This window comes from Hypanus sabinus, chromosome 29 (assembly GCF_030144855.1).
Source record: "Hypanus sabinus isolate sHypSab1 chromosome 29, sHypSab1.hap1, whole genome shotgun sequence".
In the NCBI taxonomy this organism is placed as follows: domain Eukaryota; kingdom Metazoa; phylum Chordata; class Chondrichthyes; order Myliobatiformes; family Dasyatidae; genus Hypanus; species Hypanus sabinus.
The window spans coordinates 25879250-25896284 of NC_082734.1; the positions used below are offsets into that span (position 1 = coordinate 25879250).

The 17035-nt window shown below is 46.9% G+C and overlaps 1 protein-coding gene across 3 annotated transcripts; it reads right to left on the reverse strand.

Annotated features, from left to right (window-relative positions):
• Positions 1-6701: 6701 nt before the first annotated feature.
• Positions 6702-16075, reverse strand: LOC132383144 (stabilizer of axonemal microtubules 3-like). 3 transcript variants are annotated; one of them, XM_059953986.1, is made up of 5 exons: positions 15921-16075; positions 14415-14615; positions 12701-12862; positions 11608-11735; positions 6702-7634 (listed from the first exon to the last, which is right to left on the reverse strand). In XM_059953986.1, the coding sequence occupies exons 1-5, from the start codon at positions 16038-16040 to the stop codon at positions 7226-7228; spliced, it is 1020 nt and encodes a 339-aa protein (XP_059809969.1). In that variant the 5' UTR covers positions 16041-16075; the 3' UTR covers positions 6702-7225. The 3 variants fall into 3 exon arrangements, with proteins under 3 accessions (XP_059809969.1, XP_059809971.1, XP_059809970.1); XM_059953988.1 differs by lacking the exon at positions 15921-16075 and adding an exon at positions 14704-15912; XM_059953987.1 differs by lacking the exon at positions 11608-11735.
• Positions 16076-17035: the final 960 nt, after the last annotated feature.

Below are 17035 nucleotides of genomic sequence, written 5' to 3' on the forward strand. Positions count from 1 at the left end.
TGGTGTTTGAAATAACGAATGATTTATTAAAGTCTGGGTTTCACCAGGAGACCTGTCAAACCTGTTCTATCTGAGCACAAATTTGATAAAGTTTTTACCACAAGACCATAAGATATAGGACAAGAATTAGGCCATTTGGCCCATCACGTCTGCTCCGCCATTTCATCATGAGTGATCCATTTTCCTTCTCGGCCCCAATCTCCTGCCTTCTCCCTGTATCCCTCACTGCCCTGTCTAATCAAGAATCTTTCATCTTCTGCCTTTAATATACCCAATGACTTGGCCTCCACAGCAACGAATTCCACAGGTTCACCAATCGCCAGCTGAAGAAATTCTGTTCTAAAAGGATGTCCCTCAATTCTGAGGCTGTCCCCTCTGGTCTCAGACTCCTTCACCACAGGAAACATCCTCTCCACATCCACTCTATCAAGAACTTTCACCATTCCTTAGGTTTCAACGAGGTCACCCCTTGTTCTTCCTTTAATCCCTCATTTACATTCAAGATCACCATTAAAGCTACATTTTGATCACAGAATGCTGTCTACAGGAAGAGTTAATTAAGTAACAAACTAGGAATGATTATCCACAGGTCTAACAGTTCTCTATTACAACTTTGGGCGTAAGCTGAAACTTGAGTATCATCACTGTTGCATCCCATGTCTCTACTTCCAGGCGTTGTCTATGATTAGCACAATCCACATCTCCAGTTCCTAGCTATGAGCTCTCACAATTCTCTCCTCTACAATGCGTTCCTTAGTCGGAGTGGATAGGTTCCTACTCTGCAACATTGAACATATCAGAAGCACAAATGCTTAACAACAGGCTCAGGGAAGAAGTGGCCTGCAGAGACAGTTGCCAGAACCTTCCAAACTTATCCACATTCCGAAAAAGGCCCCTAAAGACTGAAGCAGCACACAGAAGACGATCTGGGAATACAGATCCGTAATTCCTTGAAAGTAGGACGGGCTGTAAGGAGAGCTTTTGGCAATTGGTCTTCATAAATCAAAATATTGTTTACAGGATGTTATTTTGAAGTTGAATTAGACCTAATTTGGAGCACTTCTAGTATCTACCAACAGGAAAGATATCTACAAGATTGGAAAGAGTGCAGAGGAAATTTACAAAGATGTTGCCGAGACTTGAGGATCTGAGTTACAGGGAAAGGTTGAATAGGCTAGGATTTCATTCCCTAGAGTGAAAGAGAATGGGGGAGGGCATGGATTTGATAGAGGTATATGAGGGGTGTCGACAGGACAAATGAATGCAGGCCTTTCCTGCTGAGGTTGGCTGAGACTAGAAATAGAGGTCATAGGTTAAGGGGAACATGAGGAAGGGACTTCTTCACTCAGAGCGTGTGGAATGAGCTGCCACTGGAAGTGGTAAATATAGATTTGATTTTAGCATTGAAGGGAAGTTTGGATAAGCACATGGATGGAAGAGGGATGAGGTCTATAGTCCAGATGCTGGTCGATGGGACTAGACAGAACTGGGGTTCAGCAGAGACTAGATGGGTTAGAGATATTGTTTCAAGTTCCAGTATGCATTTATTGTTATTCAACCATACTTGTGTCTACTGCCAAATAAAACAATGTTCCCCCGGATCAAAGAGCACAAAACAGTAGAAGTAACTCACACAAAAAAAAGTAATATCACCACAAATAAATCAAATAATAAAATATATACCAGAAGACTGGCATTCAGCATTAGGTGCATTCATGACACAAGCCAAAAAGTATACAGTATAGTACTACTGGAACTTCGTAACTGATGAGACCAGGGAGTTCAGTAGTCTCAAGGCCTGGGAGAAGAAGCTGTTTCCTATCCTAACAGTTCTTTTACCTCCTGGCGTGAGGGTTCAATGAGATTGTTGGATGGATGGCATGGGAGACAATGCTTACGCAGCACTCCTGATACCTATCTCAGTTGAGTGGAAGAGAGACCCCAATGGTCTTCTCAACAGTCCTCACAATCCTTTGTAGGGATATGTGTTCAGATGCCTTGCAAGTTCATCATGGGTAAAGCCCTCCCAGCCATTAAAGACGTCTACATGAGTCACATGAGCAGCATCCATAATCAAAGAGTCCCACCTCCCAGGACATGCTTCCTTCTCACTGCTGCCATTAGGAAGAAGATGCAGGAGCCTCAGGACTCATGCCACCAGGTTTAGAAACACTTATTACCCCTCAACCATCAGGCTCTTGAACCAATGGGGATAGCTTCACTCACCCCATTATTGAATTGTTCCCACAACCTATGGACTCACTTTCAAGGACTCTTCATCTCATTTTCTCAATATTTATTTATTACTTAGAAACATAGAAAACCTACAGCACAATACAGGCCCTTTGGCCCACAATGCTGTGCCAAACATGTACTTACTTTAGAAATTACCTAGGGTTACCCAAAGCCCTCTGTTTTTCTGAGCTCCATGCACCAAATTTGTTGATTATTATTATTTCTTCTTTAGTAATTGCACAGTGTGTTGTCTTCTCTCGTTGAACACCCTAGTTCAATGGTCTTTCATTGTTTCTGCTGTGGTTATTATTATATAGATTTCTTGAGTATGTCCACGAAATAATAAATTTCAGGGTTGTATATCTCACTGCTACGGTCGGAAGTTTCCAACTGGTTCAAAGGGACAACAATCATACCAGTGTCCAAAAAGAGCTAACGTCCAGGAACATTCACGTCTACGGTGATGAAGTGCTTTGAGATGCTGGTTATGGCTGGAGTCAACTCCGGCCTAAGCAAGGACAAGGACCAAATGCAATTTGCTTATCTGTACAGTAGGCCCTCAGTGGACATGCTCTCAATGGCTCTCCATGTGGCCTTAGATCAGCAGGCCTCTACAAGTACCTATGTTGGGATGCAATAGCTCAGTGTTCAACACCGTCATTCCCACAATCCTGATTGAAAAGCTTTAGAACCTGGGCCTCTGTACCTCCCTTTGCAACTGGATCCTTGACTTCCTAACCAGAAGACCACAATCTAATAACATCTCCATCTTGCTGACAATCAACACTGGTACACCTCAGTGATGTGTGCTTAGCCCACTGCTCTACTTCCTCCATACCCATGACTGTGTGGCTAGGCACAGCTCAAATGCCATGTATAAATCTACTAATGATACCACCGTTGTTGGCAGAATCTCAGTTGGTGACGAGAGGGCGTACAGGAGCGAGATATACCAGCTAGTTGAGTGGTGTCACAGCAACAACCTTGCACTCAACGTCAGTAAAACCAAAGATTGTGGACTTCAGAAAGGGTATTACGAGGGAACACAAACCAATTTTCACAGGGATCAGAAGTGGAGAGAGTGAGCAATTTCAAGTCCCTGGCTATCAATATCTCTGAGGATCTAACCTGATCCCAACATATTTGTGCAGCTGTAAAGAAGGGAAGAGAGCAGCCATATTTCACCAGGAGTTCGAAGAGATTTGGTTTATCATCTAAAGCATTCAAAATCCTCTGTAGATGTACCGTGGAGAGTATTCTGACTGGCTGCATCACCGGCTGGTATTCAGGGGCGGGGGAGGAGGGTTGCTACTGCACAGGATCAAGAGAAGTTACAGAAAGATGTAAAATTAGTCAGTTTCATCTTGGGTGGTAGTCTCCATAGTAATCAAGACACCTTGGTCTTGGTGATGCCTCAGAAAGGCAGCTTCCATTATTAAGGACCCCCACCACCCAGGACATGCCCTCTTCTCATTGTTACCATCAGGTAGGAGGTACAGAAGCCTGAAGGCACACACTCAGTGATTCAGGAACAGCTTCGTCCCCTCTGCCATCTGATGCCTAAATGGACATTGAACCCATGAACACTACCTCAGAATTTTTTTAATTTCTGATTTTAGAATATAGAACATTACAGCACAGAAACAGGCCTTTTGGCCCTTCTTGGCTGTGCCGAACCATTTTTCTGCCTACTCCCACTGACCTGCACCTGGGCCATATCCCTCCAAACCCCTCTCATCCATATACCTGTCCAAGTTTTTCTTAAATGTCAAAAGTGAGCCCGCATTCACCACTTCATCTGGCAGCTCATTCCACACTCCCACCACTCTCTGTGTGAAGAAGCCCCGCCCTAATGTTCCCTTTAAACTTTTCCCCCTTCCCCCTTAACCCATGACCACTGTTTTTTTCTCTAGCCTCAGTGGAAAAAGCCTGCTTGCATTCACTCTATCTATATCCATCATAATTTTATATCCCTCTATCAAATCACCCCTCATTCTCCTACGCTCCAGGGAATAAAGTCCTAACCTATTCAACCTTTCTCTGTAACTCAGTTTCTCAAGTCTTGGCAACATCCTTGTAAAACTTCTCTGCACTCTGTCAACCTTATTAATATTCTTCCTGTAATTAAGTGACCAAAACTGCACACAATACTCCAAATTCAGTCTCACCAATGTCTTATACAACCTCACAATTACAACCCATACTCATTACTTTGATTTATAAAGACCAATGTACTAAAAGCTTTCTTTACCACCCTATCCACTTGTGACACCACTTTTAGGGAATTATGTTTCTGTACTCCCAGATCCCTCTGTTCTACTGCACTCCTCAGTGTCCTACCATTTACCTTGTACGTTCTACATTGGTTTGACCTTCCGAAGTGCAATACCTCACACTTGTCCGCATTAAACTCCATCTGCCATTTTTCAGCCCATTCCTCCAACTGGTCCAACTGCAAGCTTTGAAAACACTCCTCACTGTCCACTACACCGCCAATCTTTGTACCATCAGCAAATTTGCTGATCCAATTTGCCACATTATCATCCAGATCATTGATATAGATGACAAATAACAATGGACCCAGCACTGATCCCTGTGGCACACCACTAGTCACAGGCCTCCACTCAGAGTAGCAATCCTCCACTACCACTCTCTGGCTTCTCCCATTGAGCCAATGTCTAATCCAATTTACTACCTCACCATGTATACCTAGCGACTGAATCTTCCTAACTAACCCCACATGCGGGACCTTGTCAAAGGCCTTACTGGAGTCCATGTAGACAACATCCACTGCCTTTCCTTCATCCACTTTCCTGGTAACCTCCTCGAAAAACTCTAATAGATTGGTTAAACATACATAGCTGACCACTCTGATCTTCAAGAGAACCAATTTTATCCCTTACTATCCTTTTGCCCTTAACATACTTGTAGAAGCTCTTAGGATTATCCTTCACCCTGACTGCCAAAGCAACCTCATGTCTTCTTTTAGCCCTGATTTCTTTCTTAAGTATTGTATTACTCTTTTTATACTCCTCAAGCATCTTATTTCCTCCCTGTTGCCAATACCTCTCTCTCTTCTTGTTTATCAGAGTTCCAATATCCCTAGAGAACCAAGGTTCCTTGTTCTGATTCATTTTGCCTTTAATCCTGACAGGAACATACAAACTCTGCACTCTGATTTTGTGCTACTTATCTTAATATAACTTTTTAACATATTATATACTTATTGTAATTCAGGTTTTTCTATATCACATATGAATTGTACTGTTGCTCCAAAATCAATGGTGCTCCTGTAAAGATTTGTTGGAATGTAGGGAGGTAGGGGAGCATCACTCACTTCCATTTCCTCAGGAAGAGGAGAAACTTGAGTAAAGAGGTTTTGTTGAGGGACCAGGTGAGACTACTGCTATGTGCCTTCTGGCGTACTTGGTGCTCGTAAACCTCGGCACGGAGGAGCATTTGATGTGGAGTGAGGAAGGGTCGACTGCACCTTCCTAAAATCCTGAATCATCTCCTTGGCCCTATCCACGTTGAGGCTTGCACAACTGTCCTCTCTGTACGCTGCCTCGTCAGTGTTGTTAACGAGGCCAAACACTGCAGCCTCATCAGCCAACTTGATAATTCGGTACGAGCTGGCGGTAGCAGTGCAGTCGCACGTCAGCAGCGTGAAGCTTCTGAGGAATGATCATATTAAACGTCCGAGCAGAAGCTGCAAAACAGCATCCTGGTTCCATTTCGCCAATAGGACAGAACATTATTCCATGCTGCAGTTTTCTATCACACTATGTGTGCAGTTGACACTCAATAAACCTAAGCCAATTAAAACCGTAATAAATCCTTTCATCACTCTACAACCATCAGGCTCCTGAACCATCTTCTCACTTCTACCATTGGGCGGGAGGTACAGGAGCCTTAGGTCCCACACCAGCAGGTTCAGGAACAGCTACTGTATTATCCTTCAACTGTCAGGCTCCTGAACTGGCGTGGGTAACTTCACTAACCACAGCTCTTTTTCCACAACCTACTTTCACGGTCTCTATAACTCATGCTGTCAGTATTATTTTAATTTGCACAGTTTGTTCTCGTTTGTGAACCGGTTGTTGGTCAATATTGGTCTGTATCAGTACAGGTTTTTAGTAAATTCTATTGTATTTCTCTTTTTTCCCTGTAAATGCCTGCAAGAAAATGAATCTTACTGAAACGCATGGTGGCATATACATCCTGCCGAATGGGCATCCCAGGATCTTCATACCTCCTGTCCAGGCTTGTGCCCCAGAGAGGCCAAAAAAACACATTGTCCTTCAACACAGATGGATGCTATCATACATACCATACTTTGATTTAAAAAAATATTTAAAACTTCACTATTTTGTTTTCCATCTATTTCCCACTGCCGAGAGTAGAGCAGTCAAATTGCACTCCAATTAGTTTAAAAACCACTCCGAGAAACAGTTATAAATATAGCTTCTGCCAAGGTAAACTTTTCTTTTATTTATTACTGAATTTTCAAGTGCTGATTAAGACATTGTGTTTTAAGAGGTTGTGATTCTAGATAGAACACAGATCTTTCAAACAAACGTTTACGGTATTTGAAATGAATTCTTGGTAACAATTCTCCTTTGAACTTCGGGCCAAGAAGGTTTTGTGGAGAGTTGGTAGAGGTTAAACAAGGAGAGACTGTTGCCACTGGTGAGACAATCAGTAAACTGAGGGCACAGTGCATAAAGGACCAGAGGGAGATGTCAGGAGTAAGGTAGAATATACGATGCTTGAAAGAAAGTGGAAATAGTTACTTTCAGAAGCCTGAATTTAACATTTGACAAGGCAAAGACTGAAGGAGATGGAGGAATGAGGGGGGAAATGGATTAAATGTAGAGCTCCATCAGAAAGCAGGGTTAACATTGATGGGCTGAAAGGCCTCATGGAGAGATGCAAAATTCCAATATCATGTCCAATGTAAAACTGAAAATCTGAATTCCTTTGGGTCTTGTCAGATGACTACAGGGTGCCTGGTTCCGTACGCCATATTCTCCGTCTTGTACATCCGGGGAACGGACAAGATCTCTGGGGCGGACGCCTCCTGAGTCACCACCCATGGTGCCCGCAGGGGGCAGGAGACATCCTGTGTCCGCTTCACGTCGTTGGGGGGCTGGTAGGACTCTTGGGACAGGGTCTTGAAGCCCCGGTTCGGGACAGGCGGCAGACGCTTGGGCTGGCGAGGGATCCTGGTCTGGGAGGTGAACACGGCTGGGTCGATCATCGGCCCGGGGTCTCGGATGATGTGCTGGGCTTCCTTGGGCAGGGGATTCTCCTTCAGCCCATGACCCCAGGCCTTCGGGTAGTCTTCTGTCTGCCAGAGGGTGGCAACGTCCTTCTGTGGATATCCCTCCAGCTCCTCCCTGTGGAGAGAAGAAGGGGTGGAGGGTGAGGACAGAGGCCAAGCTGTGTTCATGGGAGATGGACCTAGAGCACCAAACACACATCGTATTCTCTGTGCCACTGTCCCCGGTGTTATGTGGTTAAACGTCAGAGCTGTGCAGCAGATAAATATCTGCTTTATCCCCCGAATAGATTCAATGGCTCGGCCTCTCCATCCCCAGTGACAGAGAATTCAACAGTGACAGCATTTCCTTCTCAACTCTCTCTTCAATGTCCAGCCACCTATTCGGAAATGTTATCCCCTATACTTCATTTCTGTGCTGTAGTCATCTGTTTCTCCATGACTTCCCAACCAGTGGCAGCGAACCCGCGACATCCTTCTTGCCACACAGCCTGTCAGAGTCGTTCATGATTCAAAGTTCCCCCTCCCAAACTTTAGCAACCCCAACCTCTCTATTGTCCCAATCTCTGACAAACTCCCTCAAACCCAACCTCTCTATTGTCCCAATCTCTGACAAACTCCCTCAAACCCAAACTCTCAATTGTCCCAATCTCTGACAAACTCCCTCAAACCCAACCTCTCTATTGTCCCAATCTCCAATGAACTCCCTCAAGCCCAAACTCTCAAGTGTCCCAATCTCTGACAAACTCCTTCAAGCCCAAACTCTCAATTGTCCCAATCTCTGACAAACTCCCTCAAACTCAACCTCTCTATTGTCCCAATCTCTGACAAACTCCCTCAAACCCAACCTCTCTATTGTCCCAATCTCTGACAAACTCCCTCAAACCCAAACTCTCAATTGTCCCAATCTCTGACAAACTCCCTCAAACCCAACCTTTCTATTGTCCCAATCTCTGATGAACTCCCTCAAACCCAACCTCTCTATTGTCCCAAACTCTGACAAACTCCCTCAAACCCAAACTCTCTATTGTCCCAATCTCTGACAAACTCCCTCAAACCCAAACTCTCAATTGTCCCAATCTCTGACAAACTCCCTCAAACCCAAACTCTCTATTGTCCCAATCTCTGATGAACTCCCTCAAGCCCAAACTCTCAATTGTCCCAAACTCTGACAAACTCCCTCAAACCCAACCTCTCTATTGTCCCAATCTCTGACAAACTCCCTCAAACCCAAACTCTCAATTGTCCCAATCTCTGACAAACTCCCTCAAACCCAAACTCTCTATTGTCCCAATCTCTGACAAACTCCCTCAAACCCAACCTCTCTATTGTCCCAATCTCTGACAAACTCCCTCAAACCCAAACTCTCAATTGTCCCAATCTCTGACAAACTCCCTCAAACCCACTCTCAATTGTCCCAATCTCTGACAAACTCCCTCAAACCCAACCTCTCTATTGTCCCAATCTCCAATGAACTCCCTCAAGCCCAAACTCTCAATTGTCCCAATCTCTGACAAACTCCCTCAAGCTCAAACTCTCAATTGTCCCAATCTCTGACAAACTCCCTCAAACCCACTCTCAATTGTCCCAATCTCTGACAAACTCCCTCAAACCCAACCTCTCTATTGTCCCAATCTCCAATGAACTCCCTCAAGCCCAAACTCTCAATTGTCCCAATCTCTGACAAACTCCCTCAAGCTCAAACTCTCAATTGTCCCAATCTCTGACAAACTCCCTCAAACTCAACCTCTCTATTGTCCCAATCTCTGACAAACTCCCTCAAACCCAACCTCTCTATTGTCCCAATCTCCGATGAACTCCCTCAAGCCCAACCTCTCTATTGTCCCAATCTCTGACAAACTCCCTCAAGCCCAAACTCTCAATTGTCCCAAACTTTGGCAAACTCCCTCAAACCCAACCTCTCTATTGTCCCAATCTCTGACAAACTCCCTCAAACCCAACCTCCTTAGACATGGTGAAGCTGCCCTGATCACATCTCCCTTCAGCCTCTGGCCCTCCAAAGAAAACACCCCAAGATTTTATTCAGCCTCTCGTGATATCACAAGCCCTCCAAACCAGACAGCAGCCCGGTAAACCTCTTCTGCACCCTCTCCAAAGCCTCAACATCCTTCCTATAGCGGGGTGACCAGAAATACTCCCAATCTGACCTAATTCAAGTATATTTATTATCAAAAAAAGGTATAAATTATACAACCTTGAGATCTGTCCGCTTTCAGGCAGCCACAAAGCAAGAACTCCAAAAGAACCCAATTAATGAAAAAAAAGAATAAAAATAAAAGTAAAAGACTAACACCTGATGCACAAGAGAAAGAAAAACAATTTGAAAATCGTGCAAACAATTGAAGTGAACAACAGCATTCCAAACCAAACCCGAGTCCTGAGAGCTGAACCCTGGAGCAGCCCCAGAGTAGGCCCAAAGCCTCACTTTTCAGTTTATCACATTAATCATATTAGCGGGCTTGGAGCACAGCTGCTGGGGCAGTCTTCATTGCCTCAGCACCATGGAGATGACCATCGCGGAGACCAAGCGAAATCGGCTCTCGCCTAGGATCCTGGCTCCCTGTCTTTTCAACTTATCTGGGCCAGCATTTAAATTAACCCAACGACAGTATGGCCAAAGGCTCCAGCGCCCTGGAGAGAAGAGTGGAGATCGCAGGGAGCGAGTGAAATCGACTCTCGCCTCAGATCTGGGTTAAATTGTCTAAACTGTGAATCATACCTCACATTCCGCCTAACCGGAGTTCTATAACCTCCTGACTTTTGAAATCTGCCTCGACTAATAAAAGCAAGAATTCCGTAAACTGCTGTAACCACCCAATCGACCTGTGTAGTCACCTTCAAGGAGCTATGAACTTGGATCCCAAGATCTCTCTGCTCAGCGACACGGCTAAGGGTCTTGCCATGCTTCTGATGCCAATGTAGCATGCCCACAGCTCACTAACCCTAACTCGTAAATTTCTGGGACGTGGAAGGAAACTGGAACACCGGGATGAAACCCACTCGGACATACGAACTCCCAACAGCCAGCGGCGGGAACTGAACTTTGATTGCTGGTGCTGTAAGGTGTCGCGCTAACCACTACAGTACTGTACCAGCTCACGGTCCACCCCGCTTGAGCACACGTTGAATTTCTTTACCAACTTCACTCTTCCGCCTTCTCACCGCAACCCCCTCACCAATCAGGCTCTGCCTCGCTGGGTGCTGAATCTGTGGAATTCATTGCCGCAGATGGCTGTGAAGGCCAAGTCATTGGGTCATTACGGCAGAGACTGATAGGTTCGTGATTGGTAAGGGGGTGGGGGGGGGAGTTAAGGGTTGCAGGAGAGGACAGGAGAAGGGAAACGAAATTAGTTTTAGTGTGGAATAGGCCCTCCCAGCCCTACAAGCCACACTGCCCAGCAATCCCCGACTTAACCCTAAGCTAATCACGGGACAATTTACAATGACGAATTAACCTACTAACCGGTACATCTTTGGCCTGTGGGAAGAAACCAGAGCACCTGGAGAGAACCCATGCATTCCAAGGGAAGGACACACAGATGATGTTGGAATTGAAGTCTGAACTCTGACACCCCAAGCTATAAGAGTATTGTTGTACTACCATGGCACCCAATTAGCCATGACTGAAATGTGGAGCATACTCGATGGGCTGAATGGCCTCACTCTGCTGCTGTGTTTTATGGCCTTACAATTGCATCTCTGAGTCAACAATACTGGGATGTTTGATGACACGGGAGCAGCTATATTGTTAGGCAGTTGTTGTCAGGGCAAATCATAAACTGCAGATGCTGGAAATCCAGAGCAACAGCCACAAAATGCTGGAGGAACTCAGCAGGCCAGGCAGCATCAATGGAGAAGAATAAAGAGTTGCTGTTTTGGGCTGAGACCCTTCACCAGGACTGGAAAGGCAGGGGGCAGAAGCCAGAGACGGAAGCAACAACTCTGTATTCCTATCCATAGATGCTGCCTGACCTGCTGAGCTCCCCCAGCATTTTGCGTGTGTTGCTCTGTGTTTGAGGCAGAGCACGCTTCACAGTCAGAGCAGTAAACGAGATGACAAATAAACGTACTTTTTAAAGGCTCTGAAATCTTTGTTGGTGGTCGAGAGGTAAATGTCAGTGAGGCGAAGGACGTCCTTATCTCGAACGTAATACTGCTTCCCGGCCAGCGCTGGGTTCTCTGTGCTGGCCACAATGCTCTGCAAGGTTTAGTAATAGAAAGTTACAACTCAAGGTGGAGCCCTTCAGCCTATCTCATCCATGCTGGACGATGAAGAGCCATTGAAGGTACCGCATCTCGCAGGCCACTGCACTTGGGTCTTTCAATCCCCTGTGGCGAGGACTCAGCCTCCTCTCCCTCTTAGGCTCTCCACACACCCCCTCCATCTGACCACACTCCCTCCAGTTAGCTTCAGACACTGTGCCTGCACTACTGCCATCTCTCTCACGTGCTCCACCCAGGCCACTAGAAATGCTGGTTAAATCTCTCCCTGCTCTCCCAGGTACAAAGAAAACGACTCCAGTCTTTCAGAGACACAGGAGATCCTGCAGATGATGGAAATCCAAAGCAATGCACACTAAACGCTGGAGCAATTCGGCAGGTCAAGCAGCATCTATGGAGGGGGATAAACAGCTGACATTTTGGGCTAAGACCCATCGTCAGGACTCATCCAGGAGACTAGCTGAGGGGTCTCGGCCTGAAACATCGACTGTACTTTATTCCACAGAGGCTGCCTGGCCTGCAGCATCTTGGTTGTGTTGCTTGGATTTCCAGCATCTGCAGATTTTCTTTTGGTTTCTGAAGAATCTGATAGGAGAGGAGAGTGGGCCATGGAAGAAAGGGAAGGAGGAGGAGACCCACAGAGAGGTGATGGGCAGGTGAGGAGAAGGGATATGAGGGGGGCCACACATGTACATGATTATATTGTGTATATGTCTGTGTGTTTGATGTGCACGTGTCTGTGCCCGCATGTGTGTGTGTACATCCATATCAATGTGTATTCACACTGCAGATATGCATGTTATATGATTGTATGCACTGCCATGTCTTCACACTGAACATATGTGTCTGTGTTGTTGATGCCCCTGTTTGCTTGCCAGTGGGTAACTGGGTCCGTGTTTAACCCATGGGACTGCTGAAGCTGCTGGGTTCCAAAGGCCTTACTTTAGACGGTCCGTTGCTGAGGTGATTCTCCAGGGAGAACGGCTGCGGTCCTGCCCGGAAGGCAGTGTCCATGGACAACGGAAGCCGCCCTGTGTGCTTGTCCTTCATCTCACTTGTCTGGTTGGCCATGCTCAGCGGAGATCTCCAGTCTCGCCGGCTCAGCTGTGATACAGATAAAGAAGCAAGGTATCTTGAGAAAGAAGCTGGAACAGCTACAGTTAATGGGCCCAACTTTCTAAAGGACAATAGTCAAGGACCAGCCCAGGCTTGACGTTAGTTCACGTGAGTCCATATCAGGTCAGAATGTACGGAACAGAGTGAAGTCAGCTCTCCCTGTACATCCGTCTCTTTGCCCCGGCAATGTTGGAGGGGAGAGTATACAATGAGTTGCAGTATAATCAGACCCTGTGATATCTGTACTGAGAGTTCGACGTAACAGACAGTACCTTACTCAGTGCTAACCTCTTTGTACCTGCCCCGGGAGGGCTTGTTGAGAGAGGGTAAGGAAACTCGGAGTAGTTTGCTCAGTTCTGGTCACCTCATTGTCGGAAGGACGTGGAAGATTTAGAGAGAGCGCAGAGCGGATTTACCAGGATACTGCCTGGATTGGAGAGCATGTCTTATGAGGAAAGCTTGAACGAGCTGGGGCTTTTCTCTTTGGAGTGAAGGAGGATGACGGGTGTACAAGATGATGAGAGGCATGGATAGATTGGATGGCAAGAGACCTTTTCCCCAGGTGTAAATGGCTAACATGAGGGGGCATAATTGTAAGGTGATTGGAGGAAAGTATGGGGGGATGTCAGAGGCTGGTATTTTATACAGAGAATGGTGACTGCATATCAGGGGTGGTGGTAGAGGCAGATACATCAGGGGCATTTAAGAAACCCTTAGATGATAGAAAAAGTGGAGGGCTATGTGGGAGGGGACAGTACTGTGCTGTAAAGATCTACCTTCTATGTTGTTTTGACACTGCGTCTAACCTGTTTGGGACAGCTTTTTGAAACAGGACATGAAGAGCTTTCAAATAATCTGCTGGAGGAACTCAGTGGGCCGAGAGGAGTCTGTGGAAGGGAAAGGAATTGCTGGTACTTCAGGTCATAACACTGTATCAGCAGTGGGATTGGAGAGGAAAGGCGCCCAGTATAAAGAGGAGAGGGGGAATGGTGGGAGAGGGTCAATGGCTGCTGTAGGGAACTTCACTCTTATATTTAAAGGGACAGGTGGTACTGTAGTGGCAAGCAGGACATTTTACTGTACCAGCAACCCGGGTTCAATTCCCACCACTGTCTGGAAGGGGGTTGAATGTTCTCCCCATGACCGCGTGGGTTTCCTCTGGCCACGCTGGTTTCCTCCCACAGTCCAAAGATGTATGAGTTAGGGTTAGTAAGCTGTGGGTGTTCTGTATGGGACAATGCTGGTGGGCTTCCCCCGGCACATCCGCCAGCAGAGTTGGTCATGGATACAAACGACTCATTTCACTCTTTGCTTCAAGGCTTCAAGGTGCCTGTGACAAATAAAGCTAATCTTTCATCTTTCCCACTTTTCTCACTGTGCTGTCCCTGTCCCAGAAGTGTTTGATGGGACAAAGCAGCAAATGCTTCACCCCACTGCCTCACCTGCGATCAGAGTGTACTGGGGAACATGAACAGACAGAAAGGGTGTCTGTATCCCCACCCCGAGTAAAATAGACCGAATTAACCTGCGCTGGCCTCACCTTCTCAGTCAGATCCTTCATGTAATGAACATTCCAGTGGCTTGGAACCTTTACGTGCCGAGGGTGACCGAGGATTCCATCGATGGTCTTGAGGTTGTGCGTCAAGCCTGTTGTGGTCTCATAGTAATTGAAAACCTCATCGCATGAATGGTTGGTATCTAATTCCTTCAGCTTCAGGGGGAGGGGTTCCTTCAGAAAGGACTGAAACAACCGAAGGTTTATATGGTGATTTAAATTTATTACAGAAATACCCCCTTGATCTCTTTCAGAGTCAGTTACAGATACTTACTCCCGTTATGCCTGAGGGTGTTTAGGGCAGCAATGAAGATCCTCTATATCTTGTGCTGTTCAGTGCTTCATTCATTGTGTCCTTTCACTACTGTCAGTCATGCAATCCCCAGGTGGAGACTCAGGAATACCCTCACACTCAGATGTAGAAGGATTCTTCATTGCAGTTTCCCTAACGATTTTGTTTGACCAGCCAGGGTTGTTAGCCCTGAGCTGAACCCCCGAACCTGGAGGACCAGTTGTTCACATTTAGTCTGGCCTCTACCCTTTGACCTGTTTGGCATGGGTGACAACACCATGGCAAGCAAAAGCCAAAGCGTATAGCCCTGAGTCCAGCCAACATAACTCTCCGGGTCATTGAGGCACGCAAGCCTCCAAACCACGATGAGGTTGTGATCCTCTTGGAGGTCAATTGCAGATATGGGCAGAGAAGTGGCCGATGGAGTTTAACCCAGCCAAATAAGCAGAGCTGCATTTTGGAAGATCTAATGTAAAGAGACAGTACACTGTTTTTGTATTCTATGGACATGGACCCGTGTTCCATATTTTCCTCCACAATGGAAGCAGAAGTTGCAATTTTGAGCGTTATGGTGCAAAAATGTAAAATTACAAAAATAAATAAACAGTGCAAAAAAGGAGTAATGAGCTCGCGCTCATGGGTTAATTGTCCGGTTCAGGGATCTGTAGGAGAAGCTGTTCCAAAAACGTTGAGGAGGTGTCGCATTACCGGTATCAGCCCCTGAATTACCGGTCCAGCTTCTCCGCTGCGATCGGAATACCCGCAGCGCTGACCCTCAGCGTATCACTGGCTTCGGACACCGGCCCTGGTTGAGCAAGATCACATCTTCTGGCCCTTCCTTCTCACCGTCCCAACCTGCTGGCCAGATGGTTCCCCTGACGCGGGGAGTGGATAGTGATCCCGGGAGTGACCTACAGACCCCCGGGGGAGGGAGTAATCCTCCGATCTACTTTTGGGGGGGGGGGGTAAACTGGCGAGGGGGTTTGAGTGATCCCGGGAATGGCCCGCTGCCCACCAGGGGTGAAGGTCCCCACTGACCCGGGCGATGGGTGTATCCGTGAGCGAGTATCCCCCTAACCATGGGGATGGAGTGTGGCGGAGTGACCTCGGGGAGAAACCCCTAACCCGAGAGCCGGGTGGTGGGGAGTGAACCATGGGAGGGAGCGTATCCCCCGGCCCGGTCTGACCGTGACACTCACTCTGAGGTCCGAGGGCGGGAAGTCCCGGCCCAGGCAGTGATGCAAACCAACGCCCGAGCTCGTCCAGCGCAGGTCTTGCCTTCTACCCGGTAGCGCCATAGCTCCATCCCCTTCGGTCATTCAATGTTTATCTGGTTTCCGTGGAAACTACGCCGTGATGACGTCAATACGCAGGATACGGTGCGGAGAGCATGCGGCGGCGGTGCAGGGCGACCGGGAACAGGGCTCCCTCAACTTCCCTCTGCCCGCACTCATACTGGCCCCGCTCCCGAACCTTGCGCCGACGGATACGTCCCACGGCTTTCGCCATGTGAGAGGGGAGATCAGATCGGTTCACTGCGGGTTAAACTAGAATGCAATGAAATTCTTGGTTCGTGTGTCAGTTCGGATTGGCAAAAACATCTCCTCTGCAATTGCCACCAGCACAGGAGCACCACTTTGCTCGATTTACACCCATGCCTGTGTGTCTAAGTACAGCTCCAACACCATATACAAGTTTGCTGACGACGGCTCTATCAAAGGTGTGAGGAATCATACAGGAGGGGATTGAAAACTTGGCTGAGTGGCGTAATAACAACAATTTCTCACTCAGTATCAATAAAAACAACGAACTGATGGTAAACTTCGGGAGAGGAAGCCCAGAGGTCCATGAGCCAATAATCATCGGAGGATCAGAGGTAGAGAGTCAGTAACTTTAAATTCCTGTGTGACACTATCTCAGAGGGCCTGTCCTGGACCCAACATCTAAATATCATTGTGAAGAAAACACAACCGCACTTCTACTTCCTACTTCCTCCTCATTCTGCGAAGATTCGGCATGTCATCAAAAACTTCTCTAGATGTGTGGTGGAAAGTGTGCTGACTGGCTGAGTTACAGCCTGGTATGGGAACACCCATGCCTTTCAGCGGAAATTCCTACAAAGGGTAGTGAATTCGGCCCAGTACATCACGGGTAAAAGCCTCCCAACCACTGAGTACGTCTACATGAAACTTTGCCATAGAAAAGCAGCAACCATCATCAAAGATCCCTCACCGCCCAGGCCATGCTCTTTTCTCACTGCTGCCATCAGGTAGAAGGGTACAAGGGCCTCAGGATTCGCACCACCAAGTTCAAG

Coding starts and splice junctions, on each gene's coding strand:
- LOC132383144 (XM_059953986.1), bottom strand. CDS start 16,040: ATGACCGAAGGGGATGGAGCTATGGCGCTACCGGGTAGAAGGCAAGAC. Junction 14,616..15,920: donor TCCCGCCCTCGGACCTCAGA/GTGAGTGTCACG, acceptor CGGTTGTTTCAG/TCCTTTCTGAAGGAACCCCT. Junction 7,635..11,607: donor GATTTCAGAGCCTTTAAAAA/GTACGTTTATTT, acceptor TTCTCTCCACAG/GGAGGAGCTGGAGGGATATC.